The 25,355-nt window shown below is 34.8% G+C and overlaps 1 protein-coding gene across 1 annotated transcript in view; it reads left to right on the top strand.

Annotated features, from left to right (window-relative positions):
• The first annotated feature begins 1,013 nt into the window (after positions 1 to 1,013).
• The window catches only part of LOC106142635 (ankyrin repeat and fibronectin type-III domain-containing protein 1), a 31,572-nt gene continuing 7,230 nt past the window's right edge, over positions 1,014 to 25,355 (top strand). Inside the window, exons 1-8 of the mRNA XM_013344473.2 lie at positions 1,014 to 1,967; positions 13,417 to 13,578; positions 13,765 to 13,843; positions 15,606 to 15,709; positions 22,793 to 22,913; positions 23,261 to 23,365; positions 23,867 to 24,018; positions 24,957 to 25,151. Coding sequence (XP_013199927.2) covers positions 1,313 to 1,967; positions 13,417 to 13,578; positions 13,765 to 13,843; positions 15,606 to 15,709; positions 22,793 to 22,913; positions 23,261 to 23,365; positions 23,867 to 24,018; positions 24,957 to 25,151 — 1,573 coding nt within the window. The 5' untranslated portion in view covers positions 1,014 to 1,312. The remainder of the gene's footprint in view (positions 1,968 to 13,416; positions 13,579 to 13,764; positions 13,844 to 15,605; positions 15,710 to 22,792; positions 22,914 to 23,260; positions 23,366 to 23,866; positions 24,019 to 24,956; positions 25,152 to 25,355) is intronic.

The following is a 25,355-nucleotide window of genomic DNA, read 5'->3' as shown; positions in this document are numbered from 1 at the left end:
GAATGATCAATCATTTCTCGTATCGTAAATCACGTAAAGTTCACCCATCTCGAGGCTCGAGATGAGTCTGCGATAACTGATAACGGGGACGGCCCTATCTGAGGGTCGACAGGCGCAAATTCTTAGAGGGCGCCAGTAAATAACTTTGTATTAAGTTTTTCTTAAAATAAGATTCTGGTCATTATAAATTGGTATATTTTTTGTTATAATAGCTTTTGGGTGTGAAATGAAATAAATACACGTCTTAATGGAAGAAGAAGGAGAAAATGAATAACGTTAAATTGCACCAAAAGTACCTTTTTATAGTATGTATATTATTTCTTTTCTTTTTAATTTTTACATTATTTTTATTTAGGAGTTGTCTTTGACGTAAAAATTCATAACACAATTTACTTTAAATGAAGAAATAACAAAACATTAGTTTAAACATTTACGAACATGCAAAAGGGTGCTTATCTACAGCTTTCTCAATCTTGTAACTCGCCTTGGGCCGGCACTAAGAACACAGTTATTCTGATAGCAGTAATAATATCATTTCGTAGACCTAGTTTATTCGCCTTTCATTTTATCGAAATAGATTTACTGGCTATAAATAAGGGTTTTAATTGCTTATAACAATAGCTTGTAAAAACATTTGGTTTAGGTAGTTATTTAGACAATGAAGTACACTTAATTTTAAACGTATCGTTGGAGCAACGGATGGGAGCATTACAGTAGTCGATTTTACAACATAAAGATGTTTTAAAATTACTTTTGATACACTAATTTATTGTATGTAATATGAGAATGATACACAAGATGCATCTAATAATAATATAGTAGGTACATCCGAGGACAGAGATTAGTCAACGCCTTAAACCGTAAATTTCATTAATAACTTTTAAAAACATCTCTCTTACTAATTGCTAAAAAATAACGGCAATGAACGGGAAAATACAAATTTGTACTCGAAATATCAGGAACCACTGAATGTAGACAAACATGTCCTTTAAACTGTAATCTCCTACGTCACGACAAACAAATCTCAGTCGTTGTGACACGCTCGCCAAACAGACATATCTGATAACGTATCAAATCAACGATTGTGCAAATGAGAACGCTATCGTACGGTCGTGCCGCAAACAGAGGCCAGACTGCGAGCCTGAGGTCTGAACACTCTAAACCAAAGCCCTACCTTCCAGCATTCGACACTCCGGCGCCGCAACGGGCGAACGTCGGACTCGCGTCACTATCGTTCGAGTGAATAGAGTGCGTGCAGTCTTCAACGTGCAATGCCCAGCGCTCCCCGCGCCCCGCTACCCCTCGCAGGGCTATGGAGACCCTTCTCGACAAATTCAAGAGGGAGCAAGGAGGTCTGCGACGCTCCCGATCCGTCCGCGCGTCCCTTCGTATGATAGGCAACCGCTGGCGATCCAAAGACGAGCCAGATGATCTCGAGAAGCTTAAGCGGAACTCCGTCGTATTCAGTACGCAGATTTGGAGCACCGAAAAGGATTACGACGTCGCTTATACTGGAATAGACGGGACCTACAAATCGAAGACACCGGCGATGGCGCGGAAGAAATTGGAACCAGTGAAGCAGAGGAGGAAGAGTGGTGATATAGATTTGAATTTGAAGCCGCAGCGGCCGAAAAAAGTGGAGAAGACTAAGTTCAGTGATTTGTTTATGAATAAGAAGCACAAAAGTATGTCGGCGAAGGAGCTGATCGTGCCGGAGAAGATTCCGCCTAAAGCGGCTGCGTTACTGCACATACATTCTCCTGATGGGAAGAAGAAATTAAAGGGGATGGCCAAGTCGGAGTCCGCGAAGTCTATGGCGGATTTGATGATACAGCAAAGGACTAGGAGAGGGTCTGAAAGCGACATGACCTTTCCCAGTCAACCGAGGGGATGTGTCAACCCCGCATTCGTGTACAGCACGCCACCGAAGGAAAGAAAGCTGCCTCTGTCTCCTTCTGCATATCTCAGTACGTATAATATACAATTATTTCAAAACTAGCTTTTTCCATCGCTACTTTGGTTGTAGGCGTGGAATTTTGAAGGAAGAATAAATCCTTTTTGGGAAATTATAAGTGAACTTTTTGTAGGCGAATTGTTTGCTGGTCATTTAGTATTAGTCTAATAATAAAGTTTCTTTATCCTTCAAGCCTGGAAGAGATTGCAAGTTTGCAGTGCCATAACCCCTATTATATTTTCCTTATGTAATTATTTGTTGTCCTTTATCTTGCATGGTGCAACAAAACGGTAATTAAACTATTAAGTTTTAATATTATAACATAATACTCGTATACCTACATATAATATTCTCAAAACTTGTGATTCTATTTAAGGCGATGGGCTAGCAACCTGTCGCTACTTGAAGCTGAACGTTCATTATGAAGTCTTGTCGAGAATGTTGGCTTTGCCACAATGTATTTATGTATTCTCCTTAAAATAGACCTAGACAAGTTACATTTTTTTAACAGGCACAGATTATGTAATCAAGTTAATTAATTTTAACATATCAAGTCGTGTTACAATGTATCGAACTGCATACTCGCGGTGTTAAGTGGAGTGTTACAAATCCGTCATTAAGTATGGATTTTAGTACAGTTTATGAGTTTAACTGAATCAACAATGCACAAAAACTGTCCGGGTGGGTGTGTTAATATGATGAAAAATTTTTTTGGCAGGATTCGGTTGCCAAATGCATCTAGTTAAGTCAGTATGCACCTGCATACGGCCTTATATTAGTACAGTTTATGAGTTTGACTGAATCAATAATGCGAAAGAACTGTCTGGGTGGGAACAGGATTTCGTTGCTAAATGCATATAGTTATTTCAAATAAGCACCTACATTTTTTAATTTTTTGATAACCAAACTATGTTAAAATGTTTAAAAACTCTAGAACGCTTAATTATAGAAGATTAACCTATATGGCCGCCTAGACATATAAGGATTTGTTTGGTTCGAATCTCACAATCGAACCATCTCCCGTGCTGAGCGCAGATGAGAGATTTCCCACACGTTCAAAAATATATTTTATATAAGTTAAATATTTTTTTCTTTTCATAATTCACTCAAAATAAATTTACATGTTATACACCTTGATAAGTTGTATTAACACTAAGTACAATAAATATTGACAACTAAACTGTATCTTGCGAATTCGTACGCTTGGGAGACTCATATAGTAGCCCAGTAAAATAGCTATATCTACAACATTCTTTTAGCAAAAGCCATCTATTTGTTTCGGAGATTCGCGTATACAAACAAACAAACTGTGTGATATGTATTATATATGGTTGCTCCTGTCGTTTGCTCATAAGTATTCTATTCTTGAACAGCTAAATAACAAGTAGAACGAGACAATTGCATTAGGATTCCTCGTAGACTTTGCCTAAGCCGTCACAACCGGCTTTTCTTGCTTTTCTTCCATAATTATTTAATCCAAATTACATAAAACCGCGCACGACATATCGTAATGTAATTAAAACATTCCACGATCATATACTCGTACATACCCGATGACAAAAACAGCGTTTTGTAAGCGTGAGCAAGGGATATAGACGTGACCATATGTATGTATGTATGTATGTAAGCGTCTGTGGTCGTGCGATTAAGCTGCTAAAATGCGCAAGTATTGCGTGTGAGGACACAGGTTCAAATCCTACCTCGGCCAAGTACCAATGACTCCTTTTCTTAGTTATGAATATTATTTTGAGTGCTTACCAATGCTCTTACGATAAAGGAAAACATCGTGAGGAAACCTGCATATGCGACAATTGACCATGTAACACTAATCCAATACGGGTAAGGTTCCCCTACTGAGGTTGTCAAATGGAAGTCACTTCGTATAAAAACTTGACTAACTGATCCTGGATCATGGTTAAAAAAGCGCTCTCCGAGTTTACACTTCAGAGAGGTGAGGCTGTAACCAGGAGGAAGGAAGCCAGGAGGAAGAAGAGGAAGAATTAGAACATACCATGCACAACCTACAAGAAAAAAGTACCTGAACGACTAGTCCATAAACTAAAAGATGAAATGACAAGTGACATTACAAGAATTTAAATTATACCTATATGCAAACGCTAGTTACAAGTAAATGACTTGTAACTAGCGTTTGCATTGAATTGCGCTCGCACGGGAAATTCAAAAAATTCAATTATTTTCTTGAAAGTCCCACTTTTGAACTGTCGAATGAAAATGTAAGCAAAATCCACGTAGTCTGTCTGTAACGCTCTGAAGGCTTAACCACACGGCCAATTTTAATGTAATCTTTACAGCTTAATGTTCAAACAAAACTACTTTTTTCAATTCCTTCGGGTAGTAAAAAGCGCGAATTTTGTACGCGACTTGATATGCGGGCTAAAGGTAGTTACATACATATATAAGGTGAGTCAGCATTGTGCTTTCAATATTATTAGATAAAAACATGATTGACATCATCTGATAGAGAATGAAGCAATTGACTTGACGTTCGGTCACGTTTTTGAGGATAATTTGAGTTTACACCTACTTTATCCTGATTCTCTTTACGTTATTAGATAAGTACGTGTGTTAGTCACCTCCGCGTGTATTCTTTATAGATTAAAAAGCTGCTGAGTTGGTCTTTCATTGTACACCGACATGACTAGCTTTATTTATTTATTTAAAACTTTATTACACAAAAATAATGTACTGAAGACGGACTTAATGCCGTTTGGCATCTACCAGTCAACCAGCTGAAACCAAACCGAAAAACTTTAGTTTTGTAATTGAACCTTTCAGACAATCCTAACCAGCTAACATAGCACGCGCGACGTTTTTATCGCGCGATAAACTATCGCTGTCCCGTTTTAATTCACAATAAAAAACGAAATAGCGCCCGCATAATAATGCCCCGCAGCACGACTAGAGATGGGCAAATGCCCGGGTATTTAAGGCAAATTGGGAAAATGCCCAATAAATGCCTAGATAAATACCCAAAGGGAAACATATACTGTATCTTTTGGGAATTTTTCCAATTTGCCTTAAATGCCCGGACATTGGTTAGGAATTTGACTTTTTTTAAAAGAGGTAGATTTATTATTTGTAAGTATAGTTTAGAAATTGTTATACAATCACATTTTGCCAACATAATATTATTAATTAATTACTTATTAAATGTCACGTCAATTTATAATTCGTCGACACTCGATCAAACTATAATCTTATCGCAAAAGTAATTCCTGATATATGTCGACGGTAATGGCAGTAATAGAGTGTCGCTAAATCCCTATAAGTATTGGTCTGATCTGCTCAATAGGAAGATAAAGGAGTAACCTATTTCTTGATGATACTCGTACCGTGTGGCTCCCGGCAGTGCCGTTTGGTTTCCTTGATAAAAAAGAATAGGACCACTCCATCTCTTCCCCATTCAGATGTGGTAAAAGGCGACTAAGGCATAGGCTTGTAAACTTGGGATGCTCTTTTTTGCAACCAGTCACTATTTGAATCTCAATTCTGTCATTAAGCCCAACAGCTGAACGTGGCCTATCAGTCTTTAAAGACTGCTGGCTCTGTGTACCCCGCTAAGCATATATAGACGTGATTATATGTATGAGTAAACAAATACTCTAATCACATTCAATCGCAATACTTAGAAATATTAATGTCAAACATATTTAAAAAAAAACTCTTACAGAAAAGTCCAATGTTTCATAATAACGAATTACATTTCAAAGAGAAGCTTAATATTTTTTCTAACTATACTAGTTCCTATAAAACGTTCTTAGCGAAAACAAAAAGATAAAAATTAATCTATAAAAATCGCGCACGGATCGTGGCAAGTGTATTATATAAGATGTAGTCAATGCCAACCCCTCTTCGGTATAGAGGCGCAACATATGTATGTTCTTAAACGTACGTAAATTAAATTAGCACCGTTCCAACTTTAATACGTCCTCTCGTATCATAGAAAGTTTATTCATAAAGTTTCATTTTGATGGACCGAAAAACGTATCAAAGCCGATTTAGCTATAACGAACTTAAATTGTAACTTAAATACCTCCTTTATGACGGGGCTTTAAATCTCGCGTATATCAATAGGTATCTCAAGTCTTATTTAAATTTACGCAAATTAACCCTTTCGTTTCATTGGTTGTAACAAAACAAGCAAGCGTGATTCGGCGTCGACAATAGCAAATCTAAGCTATTGTGTTGGGCGGTTCCCACGACGGAGAAATGCTGAGTTTTCCATGGCAAAACAAGCGTAGATTTTACCCGATAAATGTACAATTACGTGAACGAAGTTTTATTTTCCAATTCTGGTGGAAAGATTATCAACTTTGAGTATCTTTTCACGGCGTGTAAAGTATGGTGTCACTTATGTCACGGCCTCTGTGGCGCAGCGATAAATACGCTTGTCTGTGACACCGGAGGTCCCGGGTTCGAATCCCGGTCAGGGCATGATGAGGCAAGAACTTTCTCTGATTGACCTAGGTTTAGATGTTTATTTATATAAGTATTTATTATAAAATATAGTATCGTTGGGTTAGTATATCGTAACACAAGTTTCGAACTTACTTCGAGGCTAACTCAATCTGTGTAATTTGTCCATATTTATTTATTATTATATTAAAAAAAAAAAAAAAAAATATTATGTCAAGCTATAAGCTGGCAACACTTAATTTCTCTGCTTTGCCCAAAAGTTGACTATCAGACAATGCATTTAGCATTAAGTCCGCCCCACCCCGCAATAAATAAATAAAACACATACAAGTAGAGTTAATGTTAGGACTTTAGCTTTTTACTTGCCACGATCTCATAACTTCATCTACGTTTATCACTCCCTTCATGCAAACTCCATTAAGTAATTGTTCATAATACTGTCTATGGTTAGAGTCAAATGATAAGGTGTAAGTTTTCTTCAGGTTAGTCGTGTAAATAAAAAAATATATTTACTCAAAATAAAAATATTCTTGTGATGTTGAAAAAGAATCAATGTTCGGCCTTATAATCGCGGGACTTTTTGGCAATACAATATTAAGCCTTGCCGAATTCATAGAATAATGTTGGTCAACTTGTAAGTATAATCAAGAAACTGTATTGTTAACGTTTATGTTCTACTTGCGTAGAAGTAATTATGAAAGTAGACTCAATGCTTTGAGTTATTTCCAAAAGTTCTGTTTTCTTAAACAAAAGAGGCTCCATTTACAGCTGGAAACAATTCAACACAGTTCTTATTCTTACAATTTGTCGTAACATACCATGTTCATTAGGAAGTTTAAATGAGAGATCTAATTTAGATATTTTTGGAATGGAGTCGGTGGTCGAACGGTTAAGACGCCCGAATAAAAAAGCGTGGTGCAAAAGTTCACATATCACATTCAGGTCATTTATCAATAATTCTTTTCTCAGTTGTGTACATTATTTTTATTACTAACTTATAGAAAAAAAAAATAGAATACCAATTCATATCTTTCCCATGGATGTAAAATGTGTAGTAAAAGGGGACTGAGGGATAGGGTAGGGATTCTTCTTTAATTAAATAATAAAATTTAAAAAATCTTAGGTTTAATTAATAATCTTAATTTCATTTAGATTTTTATAATAATTCATTCGAATGATTGATGAATATCAATTCATAATAATTAACTTATTTACCTCGCTATTTAGGTACGTCTGACTTTTTATTACTGAGATAAATTATTTAAATTAATTCATCTGCAGTATGATTATGCAAAAACCTGGCCAATAATGACAGATGGGTCTGTATTAAAATCAGAATAACTTTTCACAATCGGTTTAGATTCATTCTTTTGAAATCAGAATTAACTTTCCACAGTCGATATTCTTTCAAAAAATATTATAAAAATATAAGAAACAAGAAAACACTAAAGTTCAAAGTTTCAATTTATTATGATTCCGAATACCATTTGCATAAAGTTATGTCAACATTTTTGACAGTTTAATTTATCCGAATCACAAGTGCAAGAACAATTAATTAGTATGTAACATCGTCTTTATTTACATAGGTACATACTAATTGTGCACACGTATAAATTGTATTTTATGTTATGAGTACATACATACATAGTCACGTCTATATTCCTTGCGGGGTAGACAAAAGCAACAGTTTTGAAAAGATTGAAGGGCCACGTTAAGCTTTATGGCTTTATGATGGAATTGGGATTCAAATATAGACAGGTTGCTAGCCCTTCGTCTACAAAATTTTATAAGCCTATCTCTTAATAAGCAGTTAGTAGCCTACCTTTTACGATATCCATGAGAAAGATATGGGATAAGAAAGTTATAACGTAGAGTTTGCAGTTCAAAAGAAACAGTACACATAGATTACGAGAAAATATATATTTAGTAAAAATTTACACCATGACACATAAACCACAAAAACACAAGTCTGTTAATAAAACGAATATATCACCTATTCCTTTCTTAAATAACTCTGCCTATCCCTTCGGGAAAGAGACGTGATTTCGTATAAAGTGATATTTATGTAAATTACTGAAATAAAAATTATTCTAACCTTTTAACAAGACAAGGTATTTCATATATGAACAATTGCTTCTTATCCCGCCAAAAATAATTACATCTAAACGAATCATTATTAAGATTACATTTTGTGTTATTATAATGGTTTAAGATGTTACATAATAAGGAAAAACAATGGCAAATGTGTGGGAATTCTTACTCTGTATTTATTTTGTTATGAAATCGTTTTATCTTGAAAGCAGACATTGACCTTTCGGTACCCCCCGTTTGCAAAATATTTAACGTTTAGAAACATCACTTTTAGTCTTATTTCTCCTGGCTTTAGTCCCGCTGACATGCCTTTGACCAAACTTTGAGAATCATCACTTTTAGTGTGGGTACAAATTCGTGTGGTTCCCGGCACCAATATATAAAAATAGGTTGCTAGCCCATCTCCTTAAAGAGCAATCCCAAGTTTATAAACATATTCCTTAGTCACCTTTTACGACATCCATGGGAAAGAGATGGGAGTGGTCCTGTTCTTTTTTCTATTGGTGCCGGGAACCACAGGGCAACACATTTTGATTTATTAAAAAAAAAAACAATTAAAGACGATACAGTTTCTCCTTTTGTACTGACCATATTTTATACCGCATGCGATCTAATGAAGATCTTTTTCCACTTTCGTTCGAAAATGCCTTTGAAGCTTACTTTTTGTTATGAAACAAATTGTGACTTCTTTTGTTGCGTGCACACTTTCCTCACAATTTGTACAAATTGTTTTCAACGCAACTTTCAAAGTCAGCCTTTTGTAGGTACGAGTATATAATTTTTTGTGGTAAATTACTCGTATTGTATGGTTATTGACATATCGTTAAAAAGAATGATTGAACAAGGCAAGTATTATTATAAATGCGGAAGTATGTAAGGATGTACGTTTGTAACTCTTTCACGCACAATCTGCTGAACGGATTTTGATGAATTTTGATATTCGGATAAAATATATAACCTGTAATATCATACTCGTAATAAGTACTTTTAATGTCGAAATTCCTACGGGATGCAGCTAGACATTGATTATTAATGTAATATTTTCTTTTTTCGGTTGGAGAAATGCCGTGTATTTGCTCTCTCTCTCTCTTTTCTTTTGTGAGACCTCCAGACCTCGGATTATATTTATATAAAATTTCATCATAATTTGTCCACCATATGACAGCATGACATTTTTTTTATTAAAATATTTTTATTTATATACCAATAATAACATATGGAATAGTACAAATTAACAAAAGACATCAACGCGTTTCAGGCGCTCTGATGTAATTTTTATTTCTGAATAATTTCACTTATTAATACACTACCATAATAAAATTTCAACACAAACCCCTTTTTCAATGTCCACGTAGCCTGCCAGTCTTTTCGAAATTTCTGGAACTATCTACTCCGTAAGGAATAAAGACAACCCCTTCATCAATTTAGCGTGCACTCAACCTAGTTATGTGGTGGTTCAAGAAGTCTTCGCTAAGATTAAAGATTAAAAAAGATGACGACGTAAGATTGAGATAGTGCACACAATGCTGAGAGCGGACCCCCAAACGTGCGACAACCTCAGTTGCAATTATGATACTGCAATGGGCTGACATGCTGGACTTCTTATCCTGCGGTCAGTTCCAAATTCAAATTTTAATTTATTTTGCAATTTTTTTTTTAATTTGTACCAGTAGCAGTGACGTGACGTGTTATGTAGGTAATAGTGCCTGAGAAAGGCTGCGGATATTCCAAATTCAATATTTGTTAAAAAATATTTGCATTCTCCAGACAGTAAAAGTGATAGTTACGTGTTAGATCAGTTCCAAATTCAATTGTTTTCCTTAGTTTTTTCTCAAAGATATTATTACCTATTTGAAAAATTCCAGCAAGTAAGTGTCATACGGTGTGGTATTGTATGTTGCCAGTTTGAAATATTGTTCTATTGAATTGCTTGACAAATAACTTCCGATCGTGCTATACGTCGGTATGACCGATTTTGCCGATCCTGTCACGTTCCTCGCACGGCCTCGTGGTTCACGTATTACTATTTCCGCATCAGTCGTGTAGAAACTACATCACTGTTGCTTTCATATAATTTTTATGACGTGTAATGGAACGGTTCGCCACGCGATGCGTCAACGCACGGTAGTATAAAAGTCACGAGTGATTTGAACATTGAACTTGTGATGCTTATTGCTATTTCGTGATCCATGTTTTTTTTATATACATACATCCATAAACTCACTCCACTTTTCCGGAGGAGTAGACACGATCCCTGCGTATTTATTCATATTTATTACTCTGTTCATCTATGCTCGCTGGTATTAAAATTTTCATATATTATTTATAAGTAACGGGTAGCATATATCGATATAAACCTTCCTCAGAAAATACTCTTTTCAACATTTCAAACAGGAACAAAATCCGTCCACAACTTTTCGAGATTAGCACTAACATACAGATAGAGAAAACATGGGAACTTTATATTATATGTAGATATAGAAGAAATTATGAAGAAAACCAAAAAATATATATTTTATTAAACAATCAAATGTCTCTTATTTCATGGCATAGAATAGAATAGAATAGAATAGAATAGATTTATTTTCAAAATTGGATACAAGGTATCACTTATTGACGTCACATAACTTAAATCTAATTATAACTACTACCGCTTCCAAAGCGCATGTGTAGAAGAAGCGGCGGAACAAACTACACTGCAGCATTTTCATAGGACGTCAATTTACAAATATAGATCTCTTAAATCTAAATCGTGGACGAATGCACATTGTCTACATTAAAAAACATATTCACGACTACATACCTAGTATAGTTTTAAATATTTATTCTTAGCATTATCATGGTTGCACCTTGTAAAGAATTTTATAATTTACTTATTCCTTAACTAACTCCGTAATGATGTAACATCCATCGACCATTTTGTAATAAGCGGAGATCTCCAAAAAAGGCTTTAAAACCGACAAATTTTCTCAGTATTAACAATTCAAATCCTGTAATTTCCCATGTGTAAATTACACAATGTTAAATTGAATAATCATGGTCTTGACGTCATTTTGTAATTCGACACATAAGTATCAAAAGATCATCCTAATTGATGATATTCTTTACTGATCACGTTTTTTTGTCATAGTTTTTTAGCATACAAAAAAAATAAAGATTCGTGATATCTGTAAACAAAATGCTGTTTTATCGGGATATCATGGCTGGCTGACCCATTTCTGTTTATTCATTTTTAAATTTGTCGTAGAAAATAATCTATTTATTATTTTACTAGTTTTTACCCGCATCTTCGCCGGCGCAAATTTAGCGCCAAAACGAGGTTTTACGCAAATTCCACGGGAACTACCTATAAGTAACTAGATAGATTTTGCTGGTATGAGAAGTACCCCATATCCTAGATCCCTACCCTAGTTCCCAGATCCTAGACTCTAAATTATATAATATTATATTTTATACGCGAATTTTCAAGAAGATTGGTTCATTTGATAGCGCGTGATGAGAAAGCAAACAAAGAAATAATTTTCGGATTTAAATATTTATTGGTATTATTTCATTCTTAGTACGTATTAAATATATTCTCAGAATTTTAATAAACATATAGACAGTTCTAATATTTCAACCCACGTGCTGAGTTCGCTCCCAAAGGCCGTTAAGTTTTGTGCCCAGATACAATGTACAGTTTGCAAAATATACAAGAAATTGCATTTTACTTTTAATAACAATTTAATGTGCATTATAAGTCAAAATCTTTGACTTTCACAAAATTTTATCAGTAAATGACCATATCCATCATCATTTTATGTCACAAATATGAGAAGAATCTGTCCCCGCATGGAACGCGCGATGCCGTTTTTATCGCGCAAAAATCTATATTGCTGTTTCGCTTTTTTATAGTGAAACGGGACAGCGATAGTCTTAAGCGCGATAAAAAGCTGGTTGCAATTCAAATTCTAAAAATCCCGCGGATTTTTCTCCTGGATTTCAACATAAAGCTACAAATTTTTTATTAGTAATTATATATGTATATTTTTAGAGTGATTTATCGTACAACGAACTATTAATTTTATTAATAATATTATAAGCCAAACATCGGGTACCTAATATAATGAAGCCTATAATATAAGGTTTATCGTATAATTTCATGCGAAGAAACTTGACTCCACTATAGATAGTTTTGGTTCATATAAAAAGGAGGTCATGATAATCGGCAAGAACTGTACTAATTAATTCTATTATTGAAAGTGCATAATACGTTCGATTTTCAAATAATCATGGTCGACTGTATCAAAGATGTTGTTAACCTTGTTCGTCATAGTCAGCCGCCTAATCGTAATGTATCGCATGAACCCAAATAAGGTTATTCAGCATACTGCATTGCCTTCGGCCTCGAAGACGCCTTTGCTCATGTTCGATATTCAAATATTCTCAATACCATAGACACTATATTAACATGCCAGTATTGTCTAAGAAGGTTGGCAGAAAGTCAAAAGTGAAACATGAGAATTAAAATCAATGAGCCTTCAAATCAAGGTCGTTTTATAGAATTTTAAATACCTATCTCATATCCTTAATTTTTTCCAGCCAGTGTATAAATATATATATATATATATTCTTATTTAGTTTGCTTTTCTTATTTTATTTAATCCTTATTTTCCCCTTAAGGTGTTTAATTACCTATACAAAAATATCAAGAGTAAAAACTTTTTATGGAAGGTTGTCAGTAATTTATAGAGTTCAAAAACAGAAAATCAAAGAATTAACAATGACCCTTCCAAACAAGGTTTCCCATTAATTTTTAAATAGGTATACCTTTTTATTTTTTAAGGTAAATCTTTAAATGTTTCATTATCCGTTCTTTTTTTTATTTTGTATTTTTACCAGCAATATATTGTTTATTTTTTCTTTATTTTCATTTTCACCCCTTTTTCGTTTAGAGCTCCAGTACGGTGCGCTGCTAGAAGGGTGCGGGGGGGAGCTGCCATCACTCAGCGCGTGCGCACCGCTCCCCCCGCACCTCGACAAGGCAACTAGGCGACAACAAAAAGATGCGCGCGCGCAACAAGACAAAATTGCACAAGTTAACATACATTTGCAGGGTATTGTTTTTATTTTATTTTTCGTTACTATTTTTTTCATTTTATTTTATTTTTCGAATTATATTTTAAATCGCCTGTTACAAAATTTACCTATACGAAAAGTCTCATATCTTTTGAGGTTTTCTTGCTGTCGAATAGCCTAATATTAACAAATGGCTAATTACGTTTCGTTTTTTGTTGTTACAGCGTTATTTGCGGCGGTTGAACACGGATACCTGGATAAGGCTAGGAATATTCTGGAATCAACCGACGTGGACGTAAACAGGTAAAACATTTTCAAATAATTAATTTACCTATATCCATTCCAGGGTCGACAGAGCCAAAAGTTTTGAAAAGACTGAAACGTTCAGCTGTATGGTTTAATAATGAAATTGAGATTCGAATGCAGACAAATTTTTGGTAGCGAAACTTCAACCTGAATCCAAAGTTTATTAGCGTTTCCCTTAATCGCCTTCACATCAACCGTGGGAAGATATGGAGTGGTCTTATTCTAAAATGTACTCTAAAATATTTATTAATATACTTGTGACCCGCCCCGGCTTCGCACGGTTAGTATTTATAGATATAAACCTTCCTTAGAAAACCCTCTTACCAACATTTTAAACAGGAACGAAATCCGCCCACAACTTTTCGAGATTAGCGCATACATACAGACAGAGAAAAGACTTTATAATGACTTTGTAGTGACAAGTTATATCCAGAAAATTTTTCTTTATTTTTAAAAGGAGTTTGTTTCATACTATACTTTTGTAGTAAGTAGCTATCATAGTTTTCGTAGCTCGTCTACGAACCTACGACTTTGTCTACGACGTAGCTGTAGATTATATGCATATTTATATTATAAAGATTTATTTTTCTATTTTTATTTGTGACCTAATTCAAAAATAAATATTCCCATGAAGCGAAGCTGCGGTTAACAGCTAGTTACCTTACAATTTGATCGTTTGTGAAATTTAAACTTTTAATGACGATACATAGATCTCAACTAAAATATTTTAAATGCGAAAGTGAGTTTATTTGTTTCTTTGTTTATTACCTTTTTACGGGTTATCTACTAAATTAATCCTTTTATAATTAGGAGTTTGGAGAAGGACACAGGGTACCTTTCATTCTGTAAAAAACTATAGTTCGTCGCTATTATATAGATGGCATTAAATTCGTCACTTTTTGTTGATGGCGCTAAATTCACGCGAGCGAAACTGCGTTAGAAATTATTATTTTATATACAGCTAGAAAATCTTTCATATAGTGGAAACAAATATAATTACTAACCTACCTAATATTAAGGGTAATAACTGAGAATCTGTAAAAAAAGGTTCATGAATAAAAAATATATTTTTTATACTTGTGTAAGCGTAAATAAATTTAAAAGTGAAACTTCGTGATAAATCGCATGATTGCCACAGAAAATTACACGAGAATTCCTTAAGAATAGCTCCTTTTAAATTAAGGGCTCCTTTCAACTTTTGTCGAAGGCTGACAGCACCCTTTAGGGAAGCCATTTTTCTTTATTAGAACGCCTCGAGTGTTATCTATTTCAAAATTTATTACATTCAATAGTCGATTTTACTTTTATCGTATATTTTATTGATTTATTTGTTTATTTAAGAATTTATTGAGCCTTAAAGCAAGCTAAAAGCCCTACTAGTTAACCTTTGGAGAGTGAAAAACAAATAATAAATAAATTCACCGCAATAATAGTTACAGTTTTTATGTTAGATTATTTCTACATTTCTCTATTTATTTACAGTGCCTTGGGATTCCACTAATTAAAAAAAAAGAATAGGACCACTCCATCTCCTTTCCGTATCGTCGGCGACTAAGGCTTACAAATTTGGGATTCTTCTTTTAGGCGATGTGCTAGCAACCTGTCACTATTTGAATCCATCATTAAGTCTTCAATTGAACGTGGCCTATCAGTCTTTTCGATACTTTGGCTCTGTGTCCCCGAACAAAACGTGATTATATACTTGTATGTTGTTGTAAATATTCATCAGCATCTACTAACATATTCTGAAACCTTCCAGCCTCAATGCAGATGGACTGTCACCGCTGGACGTGGCCGTTCTGGGCAGCAACCGGCAGCTGGTCAAGATGCTCATGGAGTTTGGAGCCAAGGAAGGCACTCAATGTGAGTTATAATTTCATAATGATACATGCAATCATTATGCTGCTAATTTACATAACTTTTTGAAAAAAGTATTCTCTCGTCCACATTCTATTCTAAGTTTAATTGATATTGTGAAGTTGACGTTGTTGAAGAAAATGCTGCGGTGCAGTTTGTTACCGCTTCTTCTGCACTGACGCCTTGGAAGCGGCAGTAAACTTAGTTTTTAAGTAATTTATTTGACGTCAACCAATGTTGTTAAACCATACGTTTTGACAATTATTAAGCGATATGAAGTATCCTATAATAATGAATAAAAATTTTGAATTTGAATTTTGAATTTGAGTAATTGATACATGGCCGAGGTGGGATTTGAACCTGTGCCTTTCTGCGAATCACGCATTTTAACCGGGCACCTTACCGTTTCGACCACCGACGGACTTTTAGCCTTACAGTACCATACTTTAATAATGTCGCTTAATTTACTAAACTCAGTTCAGTTCAGAAGCGTAAAACTGACATAATGCCGCTTATCATAATCAAATACATATTCAAATGATGACCCACATACTTACTCGAACTAACCTACTCGTAAATTAATCAGAATAATTGTATTTAGTCACCACAATTAAGTATCACTCAAATTATTAGGAGGAAAACCACTTTGATCGGCAGAAAGGAATTTCGAAAGGAATTGTAGGTTCCAGAAAAAGGGGGAATACCCAAAAATAAGGTCAATTGACTTCGTAAAATACAATATTTATAGAAAAATTTGTTGCACTTGCAATTGAGAAGCGGTTGTAAGCTTATTAATAAAATCGAGATACTTTGTACTAATTTTGGTAATAACTTACTGGATGCAAGTTTATTTAATAGTTCTTCGCGATCACTTCATTCCAATTATTTTATCATAAGTTCACTTCATCATTATAACTACTTATTATAAAGTATTTTCTCTGTCTGTTTGTATTCGTTAATCTTGGAAAGCAGGTGACAGATTTTAATCCTGTTTGAAATGTGGAAAGAGGTTGTTCTGAGGAAAGTTCATATCTATAAATGCCACCCGTGCAAAGCCGGGACAGGTCGCTAATAATAAATGAATCAAAATCTCCCCAAACGTACACCATGTAGTAATACAACTAACCATGCAAAGGCGTAGGTTAAAATAAATTTGAATTCTAAATACTACATACAGTCAATTGTCACAGGTTCTAACATGTGTGGTGTAACGTAAAGTTACATGACTTTCGAGTTCACGACTGCCTTAGCAAACATACCCAATAAAGGTGAGAGTATGCTCTCCTACTTTTTGACAACAACAAATATCTGACTTAGCTCGTCACGACTTGTGGATTTGTTGTCACCTCTCGTTGTACGTAATTGTATCCACTCCGGGGTATGCAAATGTCTGTATGCCCATGGGGTCAATTTCAATGTTATAATAAGTTATTTCCTGTAATTTCACACATGTGCCTTAAAAAATAAATAACTGAATAGTTTTATATTTTCATTACATAACGGAATGCTTACATCATTTTATTTGTTCGCCGCGAAATTAGACTTCGCAAACATATAATTTTTTTTTTACAAAATTGGTACAAAAGGATGAATTTAATGTTCTGCGAGAAATATACAGCCAAAGTTTCAAAATAAACTCAGAAACTCCTTTGTCTATAAAGCATAAATTGGAATTTAAAATAAGAAAATTTTAATTCCAGCCCTTTTAATTCCAGCGCAAATATTATAATTATTTTACTATTTTACAATTTTCCTATAAACATAACAATGTTTATCTGTTTACTTGTATACCTATGATTCATGCTATCATCCATGCTTGTATTAACGAGCTTCGTTAAGGTCAAAGCTCACTTACACGATAAAATACCTCAAAATCCGTCTTTTACATAATTTCAAAAATGCCTAGTTAAATATCTCGTTTCAAACTGAGTAACAACAAATTTCTAGAAAAAAACATATTATTCGTAAGTATTTGTAAATATGATGTTAGAAACAATGAAACGAAAGGGTACCTACATTCCCATAAATTTAAACCTTTTATATCATTAAATTTTCCTTAATCCTACTAATATTATAAATGTTGTTTGTTACTCTTTTACGCAAAAACTACTGAACCGATTACGATGAAATTTGGTATGTGAACGACATACCAAATTTCATCGTAATTTCATTCTTCATATGTATGAAGACCCAGAATAACATATAGGCTTTTTATCCCGGAATTCCCGTGGGATTGATAGGGTTTCCATGCGGACGAAGTCGCGGGCGGCCTATAGTTCCCTATATAGTAATCTACCTTTTCTTTGATAAGCTTACTTTTGTAAAAATTGCAATTCATTATCTAAGATTAACCTACTATATTGACCCATGCTTACACGTTAATTAATATTTTACGTAATATTAATATTATATTTGAAATAACTCTATTTACACACAGCATAGTTAGTGTGGCGTGACCTTTATTTTCAGCGGTCGCCATTACAGTTAATGGCTTCCCCAGGCCCTGACGGGATGATAACGTTATCCATCTGCTTATCTATTCTAACTACAACAGAGTAATTAATACTAATTATTCTGCGGTATGTGGTGACTATTACGCATTTTGTCATTGTTGTTTTCCTTTGAATGTGGACTCTTAGAAGATAAAGTTTTAATATTCACCACGTAGGTTACTTTTGCTGGTGCCGTGTGACCACCAATAGAAAAATAATAGGACCGCTCCATCTTTTTCCCATGGATGTCGTAAAGGCAACTAAGGGATAGGCTTATACACTTGGGATTCCTCTTTTAGGCGATGGGCTAGCAGGTTGCTATTTGAATCACCATTTAAATCTCAATTCTATCATTAAGCCAAGCAGCTTGCCTTTTAGTCGTTTGATGACTGTTGGCTTTGTCTACCCCGCAGGGGATGTAGACGTGATTATTATGTTATGTTATTTAGGGAATTTCTTTTAATGGTTTTGTACTAAGTTGTGGTTCTTTGATTTGGCAATAAAGTTAATTCTGTTCCATTATAGTTTTTATGTATAATGTTTGTTTATATTTGCAAACGGAAATCAATGCAACGCTGAAAGTTTAAAAGTATTAATGGCACACCACTTAGCAAATAGCAAATCAGAACCATCAGAACTGTGATTCCGACTGTACAGTGCAAATTCCGTAGTAAATCAGTAAGGATTTTTCATCGAAGTTCACTTTATTTGATTAAACTTTATATCGTCAGCAATTAGATTTAAACCAAGGATTTAAAAAATACAATTTCCTTTTAAATCTTGGTACGATTTTTGCCATAATAATATAGTTTCTAGATAAAAAGCAAGTCTAGATAAACAACCAATATAAGTCTACGATTACATAGCAAAAAGGCTACATAGTTTGAGAGACCTCGTACAATCAACAGCATAACAACCTACTTAATGTCACTGCAAATTCGCCTCAATTACCACGTCATAGAGTTCCATGCTTGATCTGCGGATATTACTTACCCCTAGCTATTCTCTAAAAGGCGGTATCAGTAAAACCTTTGTCTCGCATTCACAGAATTCTATTGAATGCAAATCACGCAGGCCCGGGATCAGAACTGGCGAGTGTCACACGCAGAGGATTTGTGTAAGAGAGGGTTCATGCGAGTTCTTGATAGTGTTGTCACTGAATAAGCTAGTATCGATAGAGTGATAGTATCGACAATTTTTGTAATAAGAAGTATTTTAAGGTACACGACATTGTTGATCTATTTTTGAAATTGGAGAAAGATGATACTATAATTTGATATAATTGGAGAAATATCATTAGTTTGGATATCGATAGCGATAGGTAGTGTCGATTTTTTTTAAAGTACCTACTTTTTCGTTCTCTGGTCTGGTCAATAAGAACCTAAATGATATACTGTAAATAAATAGATAATCTTTAGGTTCTTATTTTAATAAAGGTAAACAATCTTCAAATAACTCTACACACATACATTTATAAAACAAATTAAAAGTATTTCACTAAATATGACGTCTATTATTTCATTTCGCTTTTTCTTGTCATGTCATGGCTATGAATTAATAAAAATGTATTTTAACTTCAATACGAATATTGTTTACCGTTATCTACATATGTACCTAAATAAATTAACTATTTTACATAGTTATGTCATTACCTAAAAGAATAAACTATACGCTGCATAAAAATCTATCGACTCTTGGTAACACTAGTTCTTGTGTGCGTTACGTGTCTTGAAGGTTAAGTAATATGAACAACTTTTTCAACTAAAACCGCGCTGCAAATATAAAGACATTTTGTTCCTTTTATTCATTTAACTACCGCACACGTTTTCGAATTTGTTTGCCTGTACATGACAAGTTTACAAGCATCTCCTCTTATTGACTTTTACAATCTGAGAGGGGTGATACGTAGCTGTTTTTCACCACACACTAGGCCCTTCAGTCTTTTTGGAGACTTTTGGCTCTGTCTACCCCGTAAGGGATAAAGACGTGATTAGGTATTTGTATATAAACAAATTGTATTGACAAATACTATATAGGTACCTTTAAAAATAACCAAAACAAAACTCAAAACAGCTACTATCTTGATTAGCATTTATTTGACGAGAGTAACGTTATCAGATTAAGTGATAACAGTTTATTGGCACTGATATAATGACCTCTCGATTGCTATCTGACAGCTATATCATCAATTGTTGTATTAATCTCGTTGGCGCAAATAGTTCAAGTTTTATTTCATACAGAGTACCTACGCCCGTTTACAGGATTAATTTCCGTTCCTGCGGGAAAATCGGAAAATCCTCTTTTAGTGTATTTAGGTACCCAAGGCCTGAAAATAAACCTATTAACTAAGATACTTCATAAATACAAGACCACTCGTTTTCATTTGAAAGAAATAAAAAAATAATATTTGCTACATTAAAACAAAACAAGAACAGAAACATTAAACCTTTAACAACTTTTGTACCAAAATGGCCTCCATTCAGCATTTATCGTGTTTTATACCACAACGCTTCCGTGGGCACCAAGATGAAAAAAAAATAATAATGTAAAAAATATCACATAAAAAACTAATAAATTGAAGCTGCTTTTGACTTTTGATTGTCCAAAATATAACATACTAGAGGCCGCCCACGACTTCGTCCGCATGGAAACCCTATCAATCCCGCGGGAACTCCGGGATAAAAAGTAGCCTATATATTATTATGGGTCTTCAGCTACCTACATACCAAATTTCATCGTAATCGGTTCAGTAGTTTTTGTGTGAAAGAGTAACAAATATCCATACTGACATACTCACAAACTTTCGCATTTATAATATTAGTAGGATTAGTATAATTTTATAAAGTTGTTGTTCTGACAACTAGTTGCAGCATATCTAAAACTTTTTCTAAAGGCAGCAGTTCTATGTTGCGGATACATAACATGATCCGGTACTCGGGCTCTTGCAGTAAACATCAATTTGTCATACAAATATTTAGTAGGCTTTGATTCTTAATTTATTTTTCATTTATTCGCTGTAAACGAAACGAAAAACTAATGATGGGTATTAATACGGATCAATTTGATTTTGTGTGCCTGCTGTTCAAAAGTGAGGTTTAAATGCACACTTAAGAGTTTCATCCTGAAGGCTAAATTAATTAATTCCTAGTCTAGTCCACTAAAGCTCGTGACTTTGCCCAAAATGTACGATACTCTAAAACATACGTATAACAAGTAACACCAACAGAAAGTAATATCCCCAGGCACTAACTTTTCTAACTATCGATTTATCGAGCTGTTTCGTGTATGTAGGGTTACCAGATGAAAAAACGGATTTATTATCGTCTTTATGTGTAGTTCAGGGATGGAGAAAGAAGCCTTACAGATTTTTATGTATACTATATAAATCAAAATTATAAAAACTATCGTATGAACTATGTGTCCATACACAGCCTTTAAAACCCGTAAATAATGTGAAATTTCATGATCGGTTCAATACACATGTTAACGAAAATTAACCTTTACAGACATGCAAACAATTACTCCAGGAATCTATTTTCTTTGAGACAAAGTTTCTCCGATTGGCCTGGCATCTTTTATCTATATTTAGTATCCTTGATTAAGTATCTCGTAATAGATGTTTCGAACTTACTTTGAGTAACTCATTTATTTTTTTCTACTATTAGTAGTACAGATCTAAGTTGTAAAAACCGTTGTTGCAACACGTTGTGAGATTTGTGTTATAATAATGTGCAAGATAAAAAAAACACAACACAACCCGTTCTACATTTACCTTGAAAAAGAAATACATTTTTTATACGCGGGATTTATACGCGGGCGGGTCTTTTAGAACCGAGTGCATTGTCCTAATTACATGCAGACAGACTAGACTCTTCTTCAGAGATATGAAAGCGTCAGGAGGATGATACTTTTTTGGCAGTCTGAATATCAGTAGTAATTTCAAATCGCTCTCTCATCCGTATTCCCGGTAGCACTCTCCACTTTGATGCTTCGGATCCCAGGGTCCGTCCGAATTCCCGCCCGAAGCAGTAATTCCAGAATGATACCGACAAATACGTACAGTCGCCTGTTAAACTTGACTCTTTCAAAGTTTTAATTCGTATAAACAGGCAGTTTTCTCTCCAGATGTTTGTACCATCTGCCAACCCTATGTAGGTACTTTTATTGGAATACGGGATACGGTGTTGCACTCGTTTTTAATGGCTCGGAAAATTGTATGACGTTTATGGGTCATCCATTTTGGTTTCAAATGCGAGGACATTATACCGTATAAGTTCCATATATGTATTTATAAAGAATAATCGAACATTATTATCCTCGTAGTGTTTTTGCAAGTTAACTTTGCTTCAGTTATTTATTATTATACAAGTTTTAGTTCCAAAACAAGTGTTATAAACCGAAAGCATTTATAACGAATACCTAAAACATCAATAATGTTAAAAGCTTTCATGAAAATTTACTACCTAACCAAAATGATGTTTTTGCCAAATAAATTATGTCTTTATTCACATAGTTACTTCATTATTCTTTACGGGGTAGACAGAGTCAACAAACAGGCTATGACGTAATAAATCATTTTGTTTTTTTTTACTTTCAGTCAAAACCCCCGACGCTTTGGGTGCCCACCTGCGAAGGTTGACCAGGGAGGCGGAATCTCGTCTGCATGAGGTGGTTGGATGTGCCCAAGAGAAGACTTGCAGAGACGACGCGTGTACAAGGTAGAATACAAATAAAAACTTAAAAATAAATAAAAAACCTACATAATTTTGTATAATACTAGCGACCCGCCCCGGCTTCGCACGGGTGCAAAATTATAAATGTTATTATACATAAAAACCTTCCTCTTACATGTTACAAAAAACCGCATCAAAATCCGTTGCGTAATTTTAAATATTTAAGCATACAGACAAACAGACTAAAATAGCGACTTTGTTTTATACTATGTAGTGATCATTTCCAGGTCTTTAGCCAGTGGTTCAGTTTTTGCAGAACCACTGAAATGAACGTATTTGTCAATTACTAGATTAAATATCGAGAGATAAACTAAACCAATCATAATTTGCAGGTCTTCGGCCAGTGGTCAAGCTGGAACGACGGGATGCGCAGGCGGCGCGGGGTCAGAGAGGGACAAACAGGCGCAGCACTGGGAGAGGAGGGTGCGGACGTTAAAGTGAGTTTTGTACATTTAGTTTTACAAACTAAAGAGATGAAGTGGAAAGAGGTAGTCTCTGCCTACCCCTCCGGGAAAGAGGCGCGATTTTATGTATGTATGTAACTAAAGAGATTTTACATTGAGTCATGAAAGGGTGCGCTGTTAGAGAAAGAAAACGCGAGAGTAGCGCACTCCTCACGTGATCCAGCGAGGATAATCGGAAGGTTGATATAGATATGTATGACGGTGGTATAGACGTACGTTTAGTTTTGTCGTCAACGATGTTGTGATGTGAAAAAAGATGTAGTGACAGCTAACAGGAATAGAAAAGGTACCTAATACTGAGATGGTTTGATCATTTGGAGAGGAATGATCAGAATGATAGCAGATTGAGCAAATATACACAAAGAGAATATGTAAAAATGGAGGACTGATGAAAGATAGGATCAAGAAAAGCCTTTACCGACGAACTTGCCAGTAAAAATAAAAAGATTTAACCGATTCTTTTACTGTTTTCAGACGTCTAGTCCTAGGCTGGCAGCAGTCCCGCGCCCCTCCCGCCCCTCCACCCCCTGACCTGGAAGTATGCGGATCCCATGCTGTCACCGTGAGGCTGAAAGACGCCAGGGGGAACTTACTAAAAGACCCACCGATAGTCACCAAATATAGAGGTTAGAGGATTTCTCTAAAACTAGTCATTGATTTTGTAATCATTTGTGCTGTTAAGAATGCAAAAAGTGAGACTGACGTATGCTTCTTTTGTTTCGGTAAATACCTACTCATTTAAAAAAAAAAACAATGTGAAAAGATTATTCTTTATATAGAAGACGAACAGGGTGATATGTGAATACCATAGCCTTAAATATTGTTTTAGTTGCACCAAAATTCAGCTAGCCTTTAACAAAAAGTACTTTAAACGGTCGAAGAATACACAGATATATAAAACAAATCCATTTTACATATCCCTGTTTTATTAAAAAAAAAATTATCCTTATATTTCAACCAGAAAACTTTAATGACACTAAAAAAGATAGGTACCTACCTACCTCTTTTTATATGACGAACGCCCCAAATTCATAACTTTTTTTTCATACAAAGTGGCAAGTTAGGATGGATGATCGAAGAATACAAGTTTATGACAGCCGGCTGTTGACGTGACCCCTAACCCCTGAGGGATGTCTCGCAAGTTGGGAACTTATAAAAGTTTAACTAAAGCCAAAGTTTCATCAGCAAAAGCTTCCGTTTGTTGTTTTTGTGCCTATATTTTTTACAACTTAACATACATACACACACATATAGTCACGTCTATATCCCTTGCGGGGTAGACAGAGTCATTAGTAAAAACAATTAATAATTATGATGCATTGTATTTTAGGGCCTGTGGTCTTTTAAGTCCATAAAAGTAAATAATTACGGCTTTCTGATAATCGTTAAAAAAACTTTATATATCATTGCATAAAATATTATGTCACTGGCACACCACATTTGTATGTAAGACATTCTACAAACTTCATCTCCAAGGATCCTTTTATTTGTAAAAAGCGTGCAAGATATAAAAAATTACATTTTTATCTTAAAAAAAAAATCAACCATTACTATTATTTTTCAGTGGAATGGTCATCGCGGGCAGACTTCTCCAACGTGTGTGGCACTCGGGACGTACCATCTACTGGATCTAACAACACCCGGGTGCTCGCCACGGGGCTGACTCGAGGGCGGCGGTACTTCTTCAGGGCGGCAGCGGGAAATTTAAAGGGCTGGGGACCTTATAGCGTCACGGTGCCAAGGAGCGTCGTACCTAGTAGTGAGTAATGAAATGCTACTATTCTATTGATTGCTGGGTATTCCTTTATTATTTGCTGGTTGACTGGAAGAGATCCCTTCACGGGATAAGTCCGCCATTGCAAGCGATGTATTTCTTTTGTAACTTTGTATGGTAACAGTGTAAATTGATGTGCAATAAAGATACTCATTACAAACAAAATGTATAACAAATTGAGATTTCTAT

This window comes from Amyelois transitella, chromosome 12, assembly GCF_032362555.1.
Source record: "Amyelois transitella isolate CPQ chromosome 12, ilAmyTran1.1, whole genome shotgun sequence".
Taxonomy (NCBI): domain Eukaryota; kingdom Metazoa; phylum Arthropoda; class Insecta; order Lepidoptera; family Pyralidae; genus Amyelois; species Amyelois transitella.
Note: the sequence above shows the minus strand (reverse complement) of the source record. Positions and strands in the feature narration are given on the sequence as shown.